Genomic DNA, 19,228 nt, shown 5'->3' on the forward strand with positions numbered 1-19,228 from the left:
TTCCACCATTGTTGCGCAGAAAGATAGTGCAGCAATACCAGAATGGTGTTACCCAGCGTAAAATAGCAAAGACTTTTAAGTTATCATCATCAGCCGTCCATAACATCATCAAAAGATTCAGAGAATTTGGAACAATCGCTGTGTGTAAGGGTCAAGGCCGTAAAACTCTACTGGATGCTTGTAATCTCCGGGCCCTTAAACGTCACTGCACCTCAAACAGGAATGCCACTGTCAAGGAAATGACAGCATGGGCTCAGGAATACTTCCAGAAAGCATTGTCAGTGAACACAATCCACCGTGCCATCCGCTACTCTACAGTGCAAAGAGGAAGCCATTTCTAAGCAAGCTCCACAAGCTCAGCTGTTTGCACTGGGCCAGGAGTCATTTAAAATGGAGGGAGGCAAAATGGACGACTGTTCTGTGGTCAGATGAGTCACAATTTGAAGTTCTTTATGGAACACTGGGACGCCATGTCATCCGGACCATAGAGGACAAGGATAACCCAAGTTGTTATCAACGCTCCGTTCAGAAGCTGCATCACTGATAGTATGGGGTTGCATGAGTGCTTGTGGCCTGGGCAGCTTGCATGTCTGGAAAGGCCCCATGAAAGCAGAGAGCTATGTTCAGGTTCTAGAACAACATATGCTCCCATCTAGACGTCGTCTCTTTCAGGGAAGACCCTGCATTTTTCAACAAGATAAAGCCAGACCACATTCTGCAGCAATCACAACATCATGGCTACGTAGGAGAAGGATCTGACATGGCCAGCCTGCAGTCCAGATCTTTCACCTATAGAGAACATTTGGTGCATCATAAAGAGGAAGGTGTGACAAAAAAGGCCCAAGACGATTGAACAGTTAGAGGCTGTTCCCATTCATGTCTAGTTGTCTAGAGGCAACTAGACATGAATGGAGAGCATTCCTATTTCTAAACTTGAGACACTGGTCTCCTCTGTCCCCAGACGTCTGAGTGTTGTAAGAAGAAGGGGAGATGCAACACAGTGGTAAAAATGGCCTTGTCCTTTTTTTGGGATTTGTTGACGTCATGAAATTTTGAAACAACATATTTTTCCCTTAAAATGATACATTCTCTCAGTTTAAACTTTTAATCTGTGATTTGTGTTCTATTGTGAATAAAATATTAGATGTGGGCACCTCCACATCATTGCATTCAGTTTTTATTTACAATTGTGTAGTGTCCCAACTTTTTTGGAATCCGGTTTGTATTTACGTGGCGCTGCCAAGCTCTGAGTTGGCGTCAAGACGCCAAAATCAATGGCGGTTATGGGCCTGCTGATCTGAACTTACTTCAGTAACCAGATCGTCGGTCAGCCGCTGCCAGGAGAATCTTCCATTTCCCTCTTCCTTTTTGTTGTTTTAATATCTATACCTACGCTCCAACACATCAGCGATCCAGATGAACGGTTTCGCTGATATCGATTATTATCTCAAACCACGCCGGTTCCCCTTCAGCTCCTGTTGCCTTAATCAGAGTGAAACTGGCTAATTGTCTGAGTTATCACTTGATAATTTCCCTCTTCGCCACGGCTCCACTGAATATCTCAGAGCGGGTAAATGAATCATGAGGCTGTGAAGTCGGCCCCCTCCGATGCCATCTAATGCTATAATGGTCACAATAATGATGGAGCCATGGGTGGCGCCATTACAGCGGCCAGTTTCCATGACAGCGCCGTCATTTGTCGACCCAAATCCCAAACCAAAGTTAGAGTTGAGAGAGAACAGGGTTTTAAGGTTTTAGCTGTGAATTTTCATCAGCTTTGGTGATCGGTAGTAAATGTATGTCGGCTTTTTTCTTCAGAATATGAACGCTGGTCAGATGTGTCGATTACTTAAGAGATATATTAATACAGCATGAGACAAAATTATCTTCATAGAAAGGTTTCTTTGTTGGGCCCCATTTATAATCCATAATTCAAAGTGTTTCACAAGACAGGAACATCAGGCGAACCAGTTAGAGGAGAAATACTTTGTAGTTTGACAGGAAAACAGACATTCACGTAACCAGATGGAGATTTAACTTCCAACCAAGCAGCTTTTACTGTGTAGGTGTTTTTCTACAGTTTATAGTTGTAATTCCCTTCATTAAAGTCAAATAGGAGAACAAAAAAACTACTAAACCAAAGATTCTTTATGAAAGACAGATGCTGCTCAGCTCCAGAATCAAATTTAAGTTGAAAAGATTTTGGAAAAGACTAAAATGTTTACCATTAAAGTGTTTTGACATAAAGGTTTGTTTTACAGAGATATCCACATTTCTGTAGCTTAAACCCAAAACTGTCATCCTGACAGTACGCACATGTAAGTCAGTGGAGGAAACTGATGTCATCATGACAGCTGAGGAGATCATTCAGAAGTTGTTTATGCCTTTAGCAGCATTGGACTGAGAGGTAACAGATGAGCAGTTCCACCAGCTGACACTAGTCTGCAGGAGCTGAACGTAACTAGGTGGTGCTTTGTGTAGTTAAACATTTAGGTGTCCTGAGTGGTTGCCACGGGAGATTCAAAGATTTTTCAAACATGAAAGAATCAAAGAAACACGGCAGCTGTGTTTTTGATGAGGGAATAATGCTACAACATGATTTAAAGCTCATAAAGTTGGATACCCTCCCTTAATGACCTCACCACCTCACAACCTCTAAAAGAAGGTCAAGGTAAAGAAGAGCATTAATAAAAGACATAATGGAATGTGAATATGATTAAGTCCTGGATTAATAAATAAGATTATTTTAGTTTTATATAAGCAGGTGTACAGCTGCACCACATTAACAGATTATGTTTCTTAACAGATTGATGTTAAAAATTCAGAATGACCCAGAGAGTTTTGCTCTGAAAATAACAATCTTTGATGCTTCTCTGCTTGGTAACAGCAGCCACACCAAAGAGTGTTTTTATTGGAATGACTACAGGTAAGGGGGTCACTTGTCCATTAGAGGGTTAAACTTTGATCTTGAGCCCATTCCTCTGTGCATTTCTGCCTGTTTACTGATTGGTTGTCTGCAGCCTGGCAGTGAGGTTCTGGTCCTGGCTCACTGTTGGCCCGGTCCGTTTGTGGAGGACCAGTCCAAGAATTCTCTTGTCCTCAGAATTCTCATGTTTCACTTTGAGGCTTGTAGACAGCATCCTCAGCTAACTGACCCGGTATCAGTCCAACCACATTTAGACAACGTCTGGTCATTAACACATGCCTGGTCTTAATTATAGACTCTTCCACCTGAAAAGCTAATTTTTAATCTTTAGATCACACCTGCCTCACAAACACAGAAAGCTTTAAAGGATTGGTCTGGACAAGAAGTGGATCTGATCAAAGCATTATTTTTGTTTTTTTTAGTTGTTTTTTTTTATTTTCTGCTCTCTCCTGGTGAAGTTGTGTTATATGAGCCCAGCCCACACCCACCATGGCACCAAATCCAGCATTGGTTTAATGAAGCTGGAGTTGGTGTGAGAGTGGCAGAGAATGATGCAGGCAGCTCTTTCTGATGTTCACATTTCATATTTCCTTTACCTGGGAGCTTGGCTTTCTCATCAATTTTTAATTAGTTTGGGGTTTCTTCTTCATGCCTATTTCTTTTTTCTCTCTCTCTTCCACGTTTTTCTCTGTCTCGTTTGTGAAAACTCTCTCTCCCTCCCCTCCTTTGGCCACTGTGTCAGTTCGGCAAGCTTTGGCCGAAGAGTCAGCTCTTGCTGCGACACAGATGGAGCTCAGCAGGGAGCGTCAATTAATCCAGCCTTTTATGTGTTTTAAAAAAAATGTTTCACTGTGCAACTATTGTTAGTGGTCTGTTTCATGTGCATTGTGCTGAAGGCCATGTTTATATCCGCTGAGTTTGGTGTACTCTTAAGAAGATTCAGGAAGTGTTAGAGGAGCAAAAGTGAGGCAATGACACAAGAAAGCAAGAGGTGTCACTGAACTATGTCTGTACTGCATATTTCTTTAGTCTTGTGGTCCTCCCCTGTCCCCTTATTAACACACAATAACTCCATGGAGCTGAACTTTAACCTATTACTCACCTTTCTCCAACCTCTTCTCTTTGCCTTTTACGTTCTCCGCCTCTAACTCTGATCTTTCTCGGCCCGCTGGGGCTTCAGATCTAGATGCTCCGAGCCCCTGTTTGATGAAGACATGCACACACGGCGCCATGTGTGTGGTGAAGAACGACAAGCCGGTCTGTGAGTGCACCGAGGCCTGCACCCTGATCTCTGACCCCGTCTGCGGGTCTGACGGCCAGAGCTACCGAAGCCCCTGCGAGATGCGAGCGATGGGTTGCACTCTGCAGAAGGACATCCGCATCCAGCACAAAGGACCGTGTGGTGAGTCAAAACACTGCAGAACACACATAAAGGTCAAAGGTCACGCCTAAGCAGATGTTATTTTAGTTTCAACCCAAACTTCACCCCAGCATTCAATTTTTAATGTTTTCATTAGCAAAGTGTTTAGTGCTTAAAATACGGTGTGTGGGTGGAGCTTACTCACAGCATATGTGTTTGTGTGAGTGTGCATGTGCATGTGTGTGCGTGTCCACGTGTGTGTGCGCGCGCGTGTGTGTGCGTGTACATGAATGTGCTTTAAAGTGGTTTTCTTCCCTGTTGTTAACATTATTGTCATGGCAACTCAGCACCACAGCCTGTTAAATGACAGACGGGGAGTGAGCGTGACATTTTCTGTAATAAACAATTTTCACAACAAGTGTACATGTAGTCAGTGGAAGAACTCAGCAAAAGGACAACCCTGGCATCTGTTTGACTGATAATGTAGACAAATACAGGCTAAATTAAACACGTTCAGTTTAGGTTTGTTCACTGACTCATTTCAAATCCAACATATGAAAGATGATCTTGTGGAAGGAATAATTTTCACATAAGGTTATACAGATTTGTTTTAGGATTATTGAGCAATGTTTTAACATAAATAAACTGGAATAGCATCACCTTTATCATTGGCTAACAAGCAAATAGATTAATCTGTTTACTGCAGTATCACATCTTACTAAAATTGTCCCATTCTTAGAGTTTGCTGAACTCTGCTAATTAAGCTGGAACGGTTTGATTAAGCAGAATTGGTGTGAAAATGTGAAAAAGCAACTCATTTGTGATGCTGTGGTCCGGTTCCTCTCCTAAAAGCAATGGGATCTTTGATACAGAGGCATCAAGATATATTCAAAGTACCACAAGATATTAAAAAGAATCAAATGATCTTTGGTCACACTCCCAAGCAGGGGCGTGGTAAAGGGGTGAAAAGTGATGACAATTCCAGGGGCCCTGACCAGCAGGGGGCCCTCCACAATTTAATTATTTATATTTTGTTCATAGAAATAAAATTTAAAAAATCGGGGTCCTGTCAAATACAAAATTAATCATATTGTATTTTCAAAGATTGTTTTTAGCAATAAAAATGTAATGTTACCCCTCCCAGACTAAAAAAACACACATCCGGTTTTGCCCTGAACTCCCCCCTGGATCTGCATGAAATGGTTTGTTCCTGCTTGGAGCGCTTGACTGTGACGCTGTTCAGCTGCAGTCAGTAGAAGCTCCGGCCACAAACGATTGTGGCATTTACTATGCTGCTAAGAAAAGTTATAAAATCAGGTTTTCAAAAACAAAATAGAGGGAGAGAGAGAGAAAGGCAAGAGTGTTAATTTATAACCCAGTTTTTCTCCAAGAGAGGTGAGTAGACTGTGTGAGATTATCAACCATTTAGCATAATTAGCTTAGCTACAAACTACTGTTTGCCTCCTTTTCACTAGCATTTAATGAATTAAAGAAAAAATATTACCAACATATTCATATATTTAACTTGTACCTTTCACCACTTAACAGATTAGTCAGTCAGCAGCAGCTCTAACCCATGTCCCTCCTGACCTGTCCTCTCCTGAGTGAAATTAAAGCTGCATTATGTAACTTTTATATAAATATTTTTTTACATATTTTTTTTAAATTGTCATATTGTGACGGTATGGTATGAGAGGTAATGTGAAAAATCTATTTCCTCTGCTTTCTCCCAGGGTTCTCTAGAAACAACCAGTCAGTGGCAGGAGAGTTTTGGTGCTGTGAATCACAATCTCATGTGGTGCTGCTCATCCTTCCTCCCCCTTGATTTGTGCCGTGCTGCAGCTAGCATAGCACAGAGCTGTGCAGATCCAAACTGTGAATGCTCAGTTTAGTTAGCATAGCTACCAATGACGACAGATAAACGGTTTCTTGTAATGATAAATTGTTTCTCCCCCATTAGCACATTTAGCATTGAGTGAATGAGGCTAAATGACAGCGCTAAGAGCGTCCTACTAGTTCTGATTGGCTGTTTTGGTCAGAACGGTGCATTACTTTAACCAGTAATAGTAATTCAGGAAGGAGATGGAGGAGATTGATTGTTTTCACAGATTATCTGTCTCATAACAAACTGCTACAACATGGTTACAGCTTTAACAAATATGGAGAAAACATATTTTTTATTAAAGTTATGTACTGCAGCTACATAGCATTTTTGAGAAGTCTGGATTGTCTTATGTGTATTTTGCACGTTGCTTTTGACTGTTGCTCATGGGGTGACATTTCAGTATCTAAAACTAATAGAAAAACTTGAAGCAACCTACTTGCATACTGGATGTGGACTGTTGGATGTTAAATTCATGAGCAGTAAATATTGTGCTAGTATCAGAATTGAACCAAAGAAAGCAAAGCAGATGCAGGCCTTTAAAATTGTGATGCTTTTTATGGGTCAAATAGACTCAAAAAATTGTAACAGCAGCTGGACAGGGGGGCCCAAACAAATTTTTTGTCAGGGGGCCCACGATTCCTGGTGGCGCCCCTGCTCCCAAGACATAAATGGCCTTTTCTCCTATTAACGTGTTTGTTGTGGTTGTATTTACCCGGAAGGCTCTCCTCGCCGACCGGAGTCGGACTGTTTTGTTAACATTCTTCATGTCAACAAAGTGGCTTTAGACATTCATCTGGGGTGCTTCGACTGGGGTTATCAAGGGACCAGCCCCTATACATTTAAAGCCAGGGGGAGTGGGGGGGGATGAAGGAAGAGAGACAGAGACTGCGGCAGCAGCGTGTCGGTTGGTCAGTGTTACCCAGAAAGCAGTTGGGCACAATATCGCAACACCAACACCGTGAGTGAAACAATGACTGAGACAGCCTACTATATAAGGTACTCTGGGACCTCTTATTTATTATTACACATCCACATTTGTAGAATACGGAACAAAGGAACGGGTGACAACCCTAACTGTAGTCTATTCTATGCGCCTTATAGTGCGGAAAATACGGTACTATTTATAATACATGCTGACTACTATGAATGATAACTTTGTGTTGAACTAACAGAAGATAAAAACTCTTGTTACAGATTTAATGACAAAAGTGCAAATAAATTAATATCTTATAAGCTCATGGCAGCCATATTGAATTTTCAGGTCTGGATCAGTGACTTGCAGATTTCCTTGTTGAAGTCCTTTTTTTATTTAAAGGTTCTTGATTTAACTGGACCGGTCAAACCACGGTTAGACTGATGTTGAATGACGTCATTGGCCAGATTTAATAATAGTTTAGTTTCCTCAGTTCTCTTTGATTCAACAAGGATGACACAGTGTTCCCAGTTATACACCAAAATATATTTTTTATTCATTCATGTCTGACCTTTGTTAAGAACATTCAGACAAATCTGGCTTACTGTAAGTAAAAAAGAGTTTAACCAACCAATACAGATGAATCAGACCCACTTCGGGGAAAAAATGACTCATTCCTGAAAGAATATGTTGACCCTGTCTGAAAAAATTAAATTACTGCAACATAACTGCTTCTTGATTAAACAATGTCGTAGATTTCTGAGTCTTGAAGAAAAATATGAATTTCTGACCTGGTTAAGATAGGTGTATTGTCTCTGATAGCTCATGTTACAACTAGTTTAAAGGTAGAAAACTCATCTCTCCCTGTGAAGAAGGATTTTACACAACAACACATTTGTTAGGGTGAAAATTACAATCCGCAGACATTAACAATAAACAAATCTATAGTTCTGGACTTGGCTGATCCCCTGCCGCCAATTTCACACCCAACAAAGTCAAAACAAGCCTTTAAAACACAGAGGAAAACCCTGATCACTGGTCCGTCTCCTTCTCATCTACTCCACGGCGCTCTGCTCCGTATACCATTACCCAGACTCCAATTTGCCTGTTTCGACCTTTAAGTGAGGATGCACTTTGCTGCCAACGAAGTGTGGAGCCTTCTTGTCTGTAATTGGCTACATGAGTCACTTGGCTTTGTCTTGTGGTGTTGGAGTATCAGCTAGTCATTAGTACAGCAGCAACAGCAGAGCTTCAAGTGTTCAAAATATCTTCTTATCCACTATGCAGGCGCAGAGCCATATGGGCAGATTTTTATAGCTTGCTAAGCCCACTTAGTGAACACTCTTGATGACTTAATGCCATATTGAGAGGCCTGTTTTCCCATGGACTCAGATGATGTAGTACTTTCTTCTGTATACAGTCAAGCCATTTGCTTTTCACACACACACACAGAGCAAAAAGAACAGCAGTCATTATCTCTGTTACCCAACTCTCCCATCCACCTCCTCGGTTCACTTTGATGGCATTATGTTTATTTTCTGCCTGTTTTTTTTTGTTTTTTTTTTCAACTATAATACCTACAACTAGCACTCTCTGCTGTGTGGAACAGTCACTGTAGCAAAAGAATCGATTGTGGATGAGTTTGTGCCACTTTACCACTTTGTCTTAAGTCGTTCTAACAGTTCCTAGTCCCGAGCTTCGCTGTGCGAACTAATCTAAGTAGCAGTTAGAGTTGTGAGCACCTGGCAGACTGCGGAGTTGGCTGTGGCGGAGGCCCTCTGCGGACTGGATCTTCCCATCTCAGCTCCTCCTTTAAATTGAAAAGCGGAGCATATGCCAGTGAGAAATGGAGCGGCAGCATTGTTTGGGCAGCGTGGAAACCGACTGGGTCCATTTGGCTCAGCACAACGCAGGTAAATGGTTGGTTATGGGTCTGCTCTGCGGCAACGGATGGTCTTTATTTAAAAAGGAAAACAGAAAGCAGAGTTCTGGCATGGAGGAATGTCCCACTTCTAACTCGGCTCCTGAGAGAACACGGCCGGCGTCGGCCCTGGGGGGCCATTAGGATGCTGAGGCACCGGCTTGTGCTTGGACCAGGAATGATGGTGATGATGATGGGAGCTATTTCTGAGCTGTTTGCACAGCTTTTCACTGACAACCCACTGACTTAAACTTTTATCTCAGCCAATTATACCGGACTGTTCCAATCACTTTTTTCCAAGCACTTTTTATGGAGCAGCAAGGTGTTACAGCAGGTGGTGTTAAAGATACAAGAAATGTTCTTTCTCTGCTCATGACTGGTCTTGTTAGGTTCACACACATTCTCATTTTTATTGAAGTTTCCAGATTAACTATAGGAAAATCAACCTTAAAGCAACCAGCCTGCATGTGTCCTGTCATGCCTTCAACATGTCACGCTCAGAAAATGACATTAGGATTACAAAGCATGTGCAAAAACACAAGGTTTTAACCAGCTGTAGGTGTGTGTCTGTTACTGGTGTGTTTTTGGTTACCATGTTTGTTCTTCATTCAGACATTTTACTGAAGAGTAAAAATACTACTGCTACTCCTAAAAACACGTTTAGGATGAATTGTTACTGAAGATAATGAAACCAGTAACCGCCCACCTCTGCATGGGAAACAATCAAGTGGAAGAATTAAGACACAGATATAACCCAACCTGTTCTGGCAGCCATCTGAGGAAAACACAAAGACTCAAACAGGTTAGATGTCCTTCTAATTTAAATATAATTGTCAGATGAACTGACAGCTTCAGAATCTGCCAGCTCACCTCAGCAATCCTAATGGCAGCTAATCCAGCTGATTCTTGTGGCGTCCTCAACCCATGCACACATGAGCAATAGGCAGGGTGTGTTTTTGTTTTCATTCAGTGAAAAATCCATATTTCATTACCCAGCTGCATTTTTATTGCGGCTCACATGTGGGTATACATGTTCATTTCTGCTATTACCACCCAATTGTCTGTAAAGTTTGAGCTTTCATATTTTATCCTCTGAGACGCTAAAGTTTGATCTCATGAGCAGAAATGAGGGTTCAACAACTGTGAAAGTAATCGTGCCCTTAATCGTGTGTTTGCGTGTGCATGTGTGTGTGTGTGGGAGCTTCCCATAGACCCTCATGGACCCTCATGGGGCCCAGCTGTAATTTCATTTCCTTCCCTGCAGGCTGAAACATAGTGGTTATCTATATGGCTCAGGTGCAACCTGATAGCAGAATGAATGACATTTGTTATTATTCTGAGATTTTGCCTCCTATGTTTCAGCAGTAGGTGTCCTTGCAAGTTGGATAAGCAGAGGTTCATTAAGGTAATAGACCCCCAACCCACCCACCAGTAAAGAATAGGGGTACCAATTGCCTAAAAACAGCCGTTTATGTATCAGATGAAAGCCAATCCATCTGAATCATTTGGGAAAAACTAAAAAAAAAAAAGAACTTCCTATTTTTTTCTTCCCACAGGTGTTGGGAATGATATTCTCAGCTGAATAACAAATATAGGTCACACCAGGATGAGAATGAAAGGAGGACAGAGAAGAGGGAGGGCTGGGAACAGATAAATGTTGGGAGGAGAGGAGATGAAGGTTGAATAAGATGAGGAGGAGCGAATCAATTGGGGGGGCAGAGCTAATAGTGTACAGCCAGGCGGCAGCAGGCGTCCACAGGGGGAGTTGTTATCGCCTAGCCATGCTCACAAGCCTTCAAAACACAAACAAGCCAACTCCTTTCTGCCTAATCCTGAGGTAATACCTCGCCGCTCCCCTCAGCTCCAGTTCAGTTCGTCCCCACTAAGGATATCAACAAAATGCTGCAAAGCTGCAGGCTCTTTCTTTCTCCCTCCACTGTGAGTCAATCCTTCATGCTTTCAAGGGTGCGTTTTATACCAACCTACCCCTATTCCTCACTTCAGCTTCCACAGTCACCAATCATAGCAGAAGCTTCAAATAAAAGCAGCAGTGGATGCTGGACAGAAGGCAAACGGGAACCATCGAGACTACATGATGAATGTTTCTAACAAACTTTTTAAAAAAACAAGCTCTGATTTAAAGGGACAGTTCAACATTTTTGAAGTGAGGTTCATGTGAAAACTTTAACTGGAGGAAACTGACGTCTCCATTGAGTGCAAATCCAGATTAGTTGGTCCTGGTAGCTGAAGCTAACAGCTAACGACACAAAATAAAACTAAAGCAGCCTTCAGTGTAAATTTGTTATGAAGCTTAATGCAGTGATCACCTTTCAAGGAAGCCAATGATTATTTACAATGGAACCAGAGATTGAAGGTGGTGCACCACCTTCAATCTTCCTGTCTGAAACACGTACTGTGAACAGAAAATATAAGGTGTTTATTTTCAGACTAACTGATGTAAAAACATGTTTTTCTACGTTGTGACATCACTCTATGTTTCTATCTGGTTCCACAGAAACAAAGCTTGGTGGAACACTGCCTCCCATGCTCTGTTTCCTGCATAATTCATCATATATTTAAATAGCCTCTTAATGGAAACTTGATGATAGTATAATGTTTAGAAGCCAAGAGTAGCAGGAGCGTAGAGCTGCTCCAACAAGCTAACAGAAACACTGAAGAGAAGAAGAGCTACCATCGATGCAGTTGCAGCCAAGCATGTTTTAATGTTACACAATACAGTTTTAGCTAGTAGCTCAAAGTCTCAACAGGTATTGTTGTGCATATAAGGTGTAAAGTTTACCTTTGCTCACTCAAACGCCCCCCCAAAGAAATTGCAGCGCCTCCCTTTTGTAAATTTTTCTGCCAGTGCCTCCTGCCGTCCCCTGAACGCCCCCTGTGGGGGTGGTACTGCCCCCGTTGAGAAATGCTAGTCTAAAGGGTAATAAAACATCCTTCACATAAACCGCTACAACATTTTTCAAATAAAATGTTTTCTCTACAACCAGCTAATCTCAAGTAGCACTAAATGTAGAAGACAGATATATCTAATAAATAAGTAAAATGTTACCTCTATATCAGATATGAAATACCATTCCATGTTGAAACCAATGTTAGAAGTATTTTTTAATCAAATCTATGCTGTTTTTCCTCCTACATGTGTAATAAATGGAGTGAGGTGAGTGCCAGTGCTGGCTGCGAAGTGTTTCTAATACTTTATATAACAAAGACATATCCAAATCTTCCAGCCAATAACTGACAGGAGGTTGATTTGATTCCTCATACGTTATTATTTGCATGCAACTTAAATATGATTTTAACTTAAAATAAAAAAACATCTAAAAAGCTCCGTTGGTCCATAAAGGTCTTTATATTTTGTGTTGCTTGGGGTTAGGGTAGCTTGGCAAAAAATGTGCAAGCTGTCTGTGCCCAAACCTTTTCTTGATATAAAGGAAAATAATTTTATTACACAACTTTTGTCTTAAATAATCTATAATCGTTCAATAATCCAGTCCATCTTTAGTGGGTCTCTGTGGAAAAGTTTCCATACAGAACTCGTTTAAGGTGGTCCTAATGTCCAAACAGTTGGGTTCTTTTTTTCACAGAAAGTGTTCTGGTTCCATTCATTTCAAACTAAACTTATCAATTCTGTCATGAGGTGGTGGTGAGATTAAACGCAGGAGACCCAAATGAAGATGTTGACGAAGAATTTAATGAAGGTTGTAGCTCAAAACAGTCCAGTCAGGCAGCACGGCAGGAACTATAGCACACAGCTAATAACCGGTAGCAACTAACTAGGAGACTGAAACGGGAGCTAAGCAGGCCAGGACTTAAACAGTGCGACTGGAGAGCTAGACGAAAGACGTACAACATACGACCACGATCCGACAAGAGACAGAGACAACAGGTGGACTTAAATACACAGGGAGGTAATCAAGGGAATGAGACACACCTGGGAACAATCAAGAGCTGACAGGACAACACAGAGACTCAGGGAAACAGGACTGAACACAGAAAATCTCAAAATAACTATACAGAAACACGGATCATGACAAATATTAGATTAATGAATGTTAACAAAGTTAATATTTGGGATAAATATTTCATATTTTGTACTTGAGATGATCAAATTTTATTTTAAGACTGACATTGCACTTTTAATTTTGAATAGAAAACTCAAACTTAGCATCATTAGCCTCTTTTTTTGGTGCTTCTGTTGCCCCCTGCTGAAATGGCGCCCTTGGTGGGGAGCTGTTATGCCACATAGGGCTGTGTAATTTTATCAATTCTGCCATATTTATTGATATTTTTTTCCTCAGAAAGTATTGATTTTCCATCCTCGAGTATCGATACATTAAATCTTGCTCAAATCCCTCGTGTTCCAACTTGCACATGTACATTAAAAATGACATGCAACGAAACAACCAGTTACAATGAATTAAATAATGAAATTAAATAAATTGCATTATCTAATATAAGTGAATAAGACAAAAAAGGCTCCTTTTCTTCATAACTAAATACACAAAGCCACACAATCAACATTTAAACAAAGCAAATGTATAACAAATGTATGACAAAAACAACATTCATTGCACCAGTATTACACCATCAGTTCAATTGATTTAATCCGAGTCCATGGAAGTGTCACAAAATGACACCAAAATCCCTCTGTCCCTCTAAAATCTTAAAAAAATTATCAAATTGTACTGTTCGCTGAGTATCACTATATATATTGTATTGTGAGCAAAATAACACTGTAAATATCATTGTATTGTATTGTATTGTGAGATTAGTGTATCACTACAGCCATAATGCCTCAAAGCAGCATGAGTAGAGATTGATGTGGAAACATGATCCCAGTGGTGATGATATTATCTGTGTGGCATAATGCTGGGACATATTTTGTGTCACTCTGACCTTATTCCAGTTTTAAACACAATCACCTTCAGAAAGAGGCAGAACATTTCTGTCTGTCTGGACCTAAAAAGTGATGAGAAAGACTTCAGGAAGAGAAAATCAGGAAACAAAATTGGACTTCTCAACACTATCTGTAATGGCAACAATTCCCCCTGTTCTCCTGGCTTTGAACTGCGGCTCACCTTTGTTCCTGTCAGACAGATTTTGTCTGGAGGATCAGGCAGTGTGGAGAGCCTGGCACGAGAGGCAGGAGCTGATAAAAAAGAAAGAAAAGAGCGAGCCTGCTATCAGGACACAGAGCCTGATAAAGGACAACACTTAACAACAGTTACTGATTTATAGCTCAGGGATGGCCTGTTTTACAGATGCTTATGATCTAGATTTATTTATGCTTGAGACAAAAAAACGCCAACACGAAGCCTTTTGTTACTTAAACTAAATCCCTCAAAGCCAATGGTTCTATTAAGACAAAAAGACATGAACTATAATCCCAAATATTATCTCTTTTAAATAATGTTTTTTTTCTTCTTTCCATGAATGTTTTTTGCACATTTTGTCAGATTACTGAACAATATTTCAGGAAAGGTGAAACATTGTGGGCGTAGCTGTTAATCCACTAATCATCATAGAAAAACACACAAAAAACTAAATAAGCATGTTTAGTTAACACAACCACATATTACCAGTTATTATGCAAAGTTTAGTGACAAGTTCACTGGAGCCCTACCCTGGAGCCAGGCCTGGAGGTGGGGCACGATGGCGAGCGCCTGTTGGCCGGGCTTTTTTCCATGGGCCACCACCTATGGGAGGGGCCACAGGTGGTGTTTCATATTTTAGGTCAGTGGTTCTTAACCTTTTTTGAGGTACCGAACCCACCAGTTTCATATACGCATTCACTGAACCCTTCTGTAGTGATAAATAAAATATGATTGGGGTGACCCAACTAGGGTCTAGTTGGGTCACCCCATGATCACTAGTCTATTTAAAAGGTAGAGTCTCTGAGAACAGTTCTTCAAAATACAGTCAGTGTTTTCAGCAAATTTGAGCTGACTGTCCAGGAACGACCCAAGGTATTTAAAATTTGCCACAGTTTCAACAGGTTGGCCATCAAGAGAAACTGGAACCACTTTAAGGTTTTGTTTAGATCATTTAATTAGCTCTACATTCTTAAGAGAATGAAAATTTAATAATAAATAATAAAGACTTTGCGGTATTCTGATTTAGTCACGTAATTATATTAGTTGTGTTACCACTCCACGCCACTAGAGGCAGTAGCAACCCCGAAAAGATGCAGCTAAGGAGCAGATTTAGAAGTACACCGAAAGCTACAGAATTTGGTAAAAACTGTGAGCTTTGCTGAAGTAATTAAAGACACAAGTTCAAATCCATGCTGAGAGTGGAGGCTCCTTCAATCAGTGCTCCTCCGCAGCTCTGATTGGCTCAGCAATGTAACGTGATCCTCTGCAGCAAGTGATGGCAAAGCGGGGCGTCATCACGACTTTACACAAGTGTGTCTTTACCTCCGCGGCAGAGGCTCCGCCGAACCCCTGAGACCGACTCACCCTTAGGGTTCGATCGAACCCAGGTTAAGAACCACTGTTTCAGGTTCTTTTTTGTAGACTTTGGTTGAAACACTGGATTGTCTTGTGTGTTTGGGTCACATTTAGTCTTACCTAGTCGAAGGCCCAGGCTTTGATATCAACATGAGATGAAGAGATGAAGGAAGTGAAAGACTCTTGAGGAGTTATAAACAGATTAATAACACAGAAGGTTCCAGTGAGCAGCTTCGTTTCTCTTAATTAGTGCTAAATCATCAGTACTTATCAGGCTGGCCTCTAATTGACTGTGAGAGGGAGCTATGCAATGCAAGCACTGTAATTGGTAACAGAGAGAAAGGTGTCTGCTCTTCTGTCTACTGGAACTCGTTCTGGTTCTTCTGGTTCTTTTCTCTCCCAGTGGGACTGGACTGCTTCTGTCCTGAAGTCTCATTACAAATTTCATTTCCAAACACATGAAAGTCCAGATAGAGGGTTCAGGAGACACTTAATGCATTTTGAAGGAAGAACTAGCTATCATCCACTGTGATTAGAACAGAGCTTGGAGGAAAATAAACAGCATATTGTTTGGAAATCATTTCAACTTGACAAAAGTTGTGAATAGAGTTTGAAAAGTGTTATTTTTCTCTCTGGGCTCTGCTTCCCGTTACCTGCTGCTTTGAAGCCTGTACAGAAAAAGCATTGCTGGCTGCAGGTTTGCCCACAGGGTCACAGTCGCTAGGTGATGAGCTGTAGTTGGCACTCACCACACTCAGCTATTGGCATTCAGGCCAAAGCATTCAATCCTCATCTCATCAGCCCAGAGAATCTGTCTCCTTCATGCTTTCAGAGCGCTGTAAGTGTTACTTGGCTCTCGTGTGGCTGTTTTCACGGAATGGCTTCAGATTCTGACCATGGTCCCATAAATGCTGTATGACGGAGTATCAAAGAGAGACGTATTCTTCCACAAGACTCCTTTTTATTTTCCAACATTTATTTCTGTTCAGGTCTTTAATTTGGTTCCTGGAAAAGGATTTGGTGGTTTGATATTTTTTTAGTAACATGAGCCATTTATCCATCCTTCTTTTAATCCTTCTTTTCTTTTTTGCTGTTTTTTTTTTCTTTCAGATTTTATGTCATAATTTTTTTTTTCATATCAAATTAACATGAAAGGTGCCACTTTGTATTTAACAGGTGTGCCTGTTTCATTATATCTCATCAATTCAGTAGATCTCAGGTGAATTCTAGTCCTGTACTAAATTTGTGTTTCTGCACCAATTTATCAGTGCTGCTGCACGCAAAACAAAAACAAAAAGCTTATCGGAGCCTGTTAAATATAAAAATCATTTCATAAATAAGGTGAAATCTTTACAGCCTCCTCTGCAAGATTTTCCAGTCGCCTGATGGGAACAGTGAGAATGTTTTTATTCTACCTGATTTATCCACATCTGTGTTCTGGCAAAATGAAATTTAGTTCCCATTCACCATTGTTTGTTACAGTTAATCGTTTTTATGTGCAGCTCTACTTCAGGCATGCTAAATAAGAACCAGTAGATGTTTTTTATAATCTGCTTTTGGAAGAAAATCATATTTCTGGTCTGTAGGTTTTGTGTGTCTTTAAAGTGGCCAGAATGTTACACCGGTCATTGTGGCCAGAATTTCCTTGGGTCACAGTGGGACATGACTGCTAACATGTAGATCCTGGCGAGTCATTATATCAGTCAATACCATCTAAGCAACAAGGCAGTACTTTAGAAAACAGAGTTAGCTTTTAAGAGTAAAATATAACATGCTGATTTTCAATAAGCTTTTTCACACGTGTTCTAATCATAGAAAAGGCTGATTTATTGTCTGGTGCAGATTCTGTGTAGTTTCCACTTCTGCAGGATGTTGTTGATTCTCCTCATGTAAAGTCTCAGCTTATTTCAGTAATGGCCAGAGAACTGAAAGCCACCAGGCTTTTAAAGTCCTTAATGACATATTAATAATGTTACTGATTGAGAGTTTTTAAAAATATGTACAGATGAATATTTACAAGCTAATGAAAGAAAACGTAGTGTGGCAAAAAAAAAAAAAGGTATCCACTTGAAGAATTTTTCAAGGATCATTAAAATCTAAGTAAGGCTTTATAATTTGCATATTGATAACAAAAGTTAGAAAGGAAGTTATTTGCTCATTTCACTGTGGCTGCACACACACATAAACTCAAGCATACTAAGTTTTAGTCTCCTTCTTTTTTTATTTTCCCTCCAGATGAAGCCTGCTCCAACTGCTCCTTCGGGGCGATCTGTGACGCCCAGAGTGGGCGCTGCGTGTGCCCGTCGGAGTGCGTGGAGTCGCACCAGCCCGTGTGTGGCAGCGACGGCCACACCTACCAGAGCGAGTGTGAGCTGAACGTGCGGTCCTGCACGGAGCAGGTGGAGCTGCGGGTGGTCAGCCAGGGAGAGTGCAGTAAGTGGCAGCATGTTGCAATCATTACGGTTTGTCACGCTTCCTGTTCTGGAATCCTCAAAGAGCGACAGCCAGCTTCACTTCTGGCAAGTGAAACATTTTATCTTTGTATTTCATGAAGTTCTTCTTTTCCTGCTGGATTAAAAGCAGAAAATGAAATTCAGGAACACAGGGAGAGGGAATAAAATCTTATTTCAATGTTAGTTCGAAATATACATTTTAATGTGTAAGTGTGTGTGTGATACAGAAAAGTGCGGCAACACCGTCTGTAGCTTTGGTGCCTGGTGTGTGGAGAAAAAGTGCGAGTGCCCGCAGTGCAGTGGAGAGGCCAGCGCCCCGGTGTGTGGCAGCGACGGCATCACCTACAGCAACGAGTGTGAGCTCAACAGGTCCGCCTGCGAGCAAAAGAGGAAAATTGATGTGGTGAAGCACGGCAGCTGTGAGGAAGGTAGGAAATGGACTTTGAAATGTTGTAATTATGTTAACCAATCAGCCATTGAAGTGGTGTAATTAACTTTACCAACTGACCTGTGGAACGTCGTTTAGTCATTTGTGGATTTTCAGAAAGCTGACGTTCTGGAAAGCTTGTCGACACTCTGACATCAACAAAAGTTACAGTGAAAGTCACGCTGTGTTGCTGTAAACAGAAACGGTTGCAGGAACAGCTACTGTCATGGTACTTCAGTCATACGTTATAATTATTGTTCGTTCTTCCTGTTTTACCTCATAATGAAACTGAAATAGCATTCTGTTTGGTATTGTGCATATTTCATTCAAAGTTGAAAAAAGTGTCACGATCAAACATCTTTCTATGTTATGGGATTATGATGTCAACTAGACATCATAATCCCATGAGCATCTGAGAGTCAGAGCAGGTAGAATTTACAAACAGGGAATGAATAGAAATGAACCGACCAGTTATTGATTTCCTTATTATTAGTTAATTTTCTTCATTTATTTCACTGATTATACACTTTGACGATCTGCCACTATAACAAATGGTCTGCTGTTCTGTGATAGAGGTTGGTTTGAATCCTAAATCAGAAAAGAGATCCAGCTACTTCAAAGCAGGTTTGTTGTTTGGTTACAGAAATGAAAAAACATAATATATATATATAAAAAAAATTCCCCTCTCACCCTCTGTGGGTGGTCACTTTCATCCTCTGAGCTCAGGTCCTCTACCAGAGGCCTGGGAGCTTCAGGTTCTCCTCCAGTATCTTAGCTGTGCCTAGAACTGCACATTTCTGGACTGAGATGTCTGATGTTGTTCCTGGGATCTGTTTGAGCCACTGCTCCAGTTTGGGGGTGACTGCCCCGAGGGCC

At 41.0% G+C, this 19,228-nt stretch overlaps 1 protein-coding gene across 13 annotated transcripts in view; it reads left to right on the forward strand.

Annotated features, from left to right (window-relative positions):
* The window catches only part of agrn (agrin), a 593,620-nt gene that overhangs the window by 442,140 nt on the left and 132,252 nt on the right, over positions 1–19,228 (forward strand). For 12 of the 13 annotated variants that reach the window (XM_016661973.1, XM_016661976.1, XM_016661975.1 and 9 more), the window contains 3 exons: positions 4,107–4,328; positions 17,708–17,905; positions 18,153–18,353. The exons of the other annotated variant lie outside the window; for it this stretch is intronic. In XM_016661973.1, coding sequence (XP_016517459.1) covers positions 4,107–4,328; positions 17,708–17,905; positions 18,153–18,353 — 621 coding nt within the window. The remainder of the gene's footprint in view (positions 1–4,106; positions 4,329–17,707; positions 17,906–18,152; positions 18,354–19,228) is intronic. 13 annotated transcript variants of the gene reach the window in all.

This window comes from Poecilia formosa, unplaced genomic scaffold (genome assembly GCF_000485575.1).
Source record: "Poecilia formosa unplaced genomic scaffold, Poecilia_formosa-5.1.2 Scaffold352, whole genome shotgun sequence".
Taxonomy (NCBI): Eukaryota; Metazoa; Chordata; class Actinopteri; order Cyprinodontiformes; family Poeciliidae; genus Poecilia; species Poecilia formosa.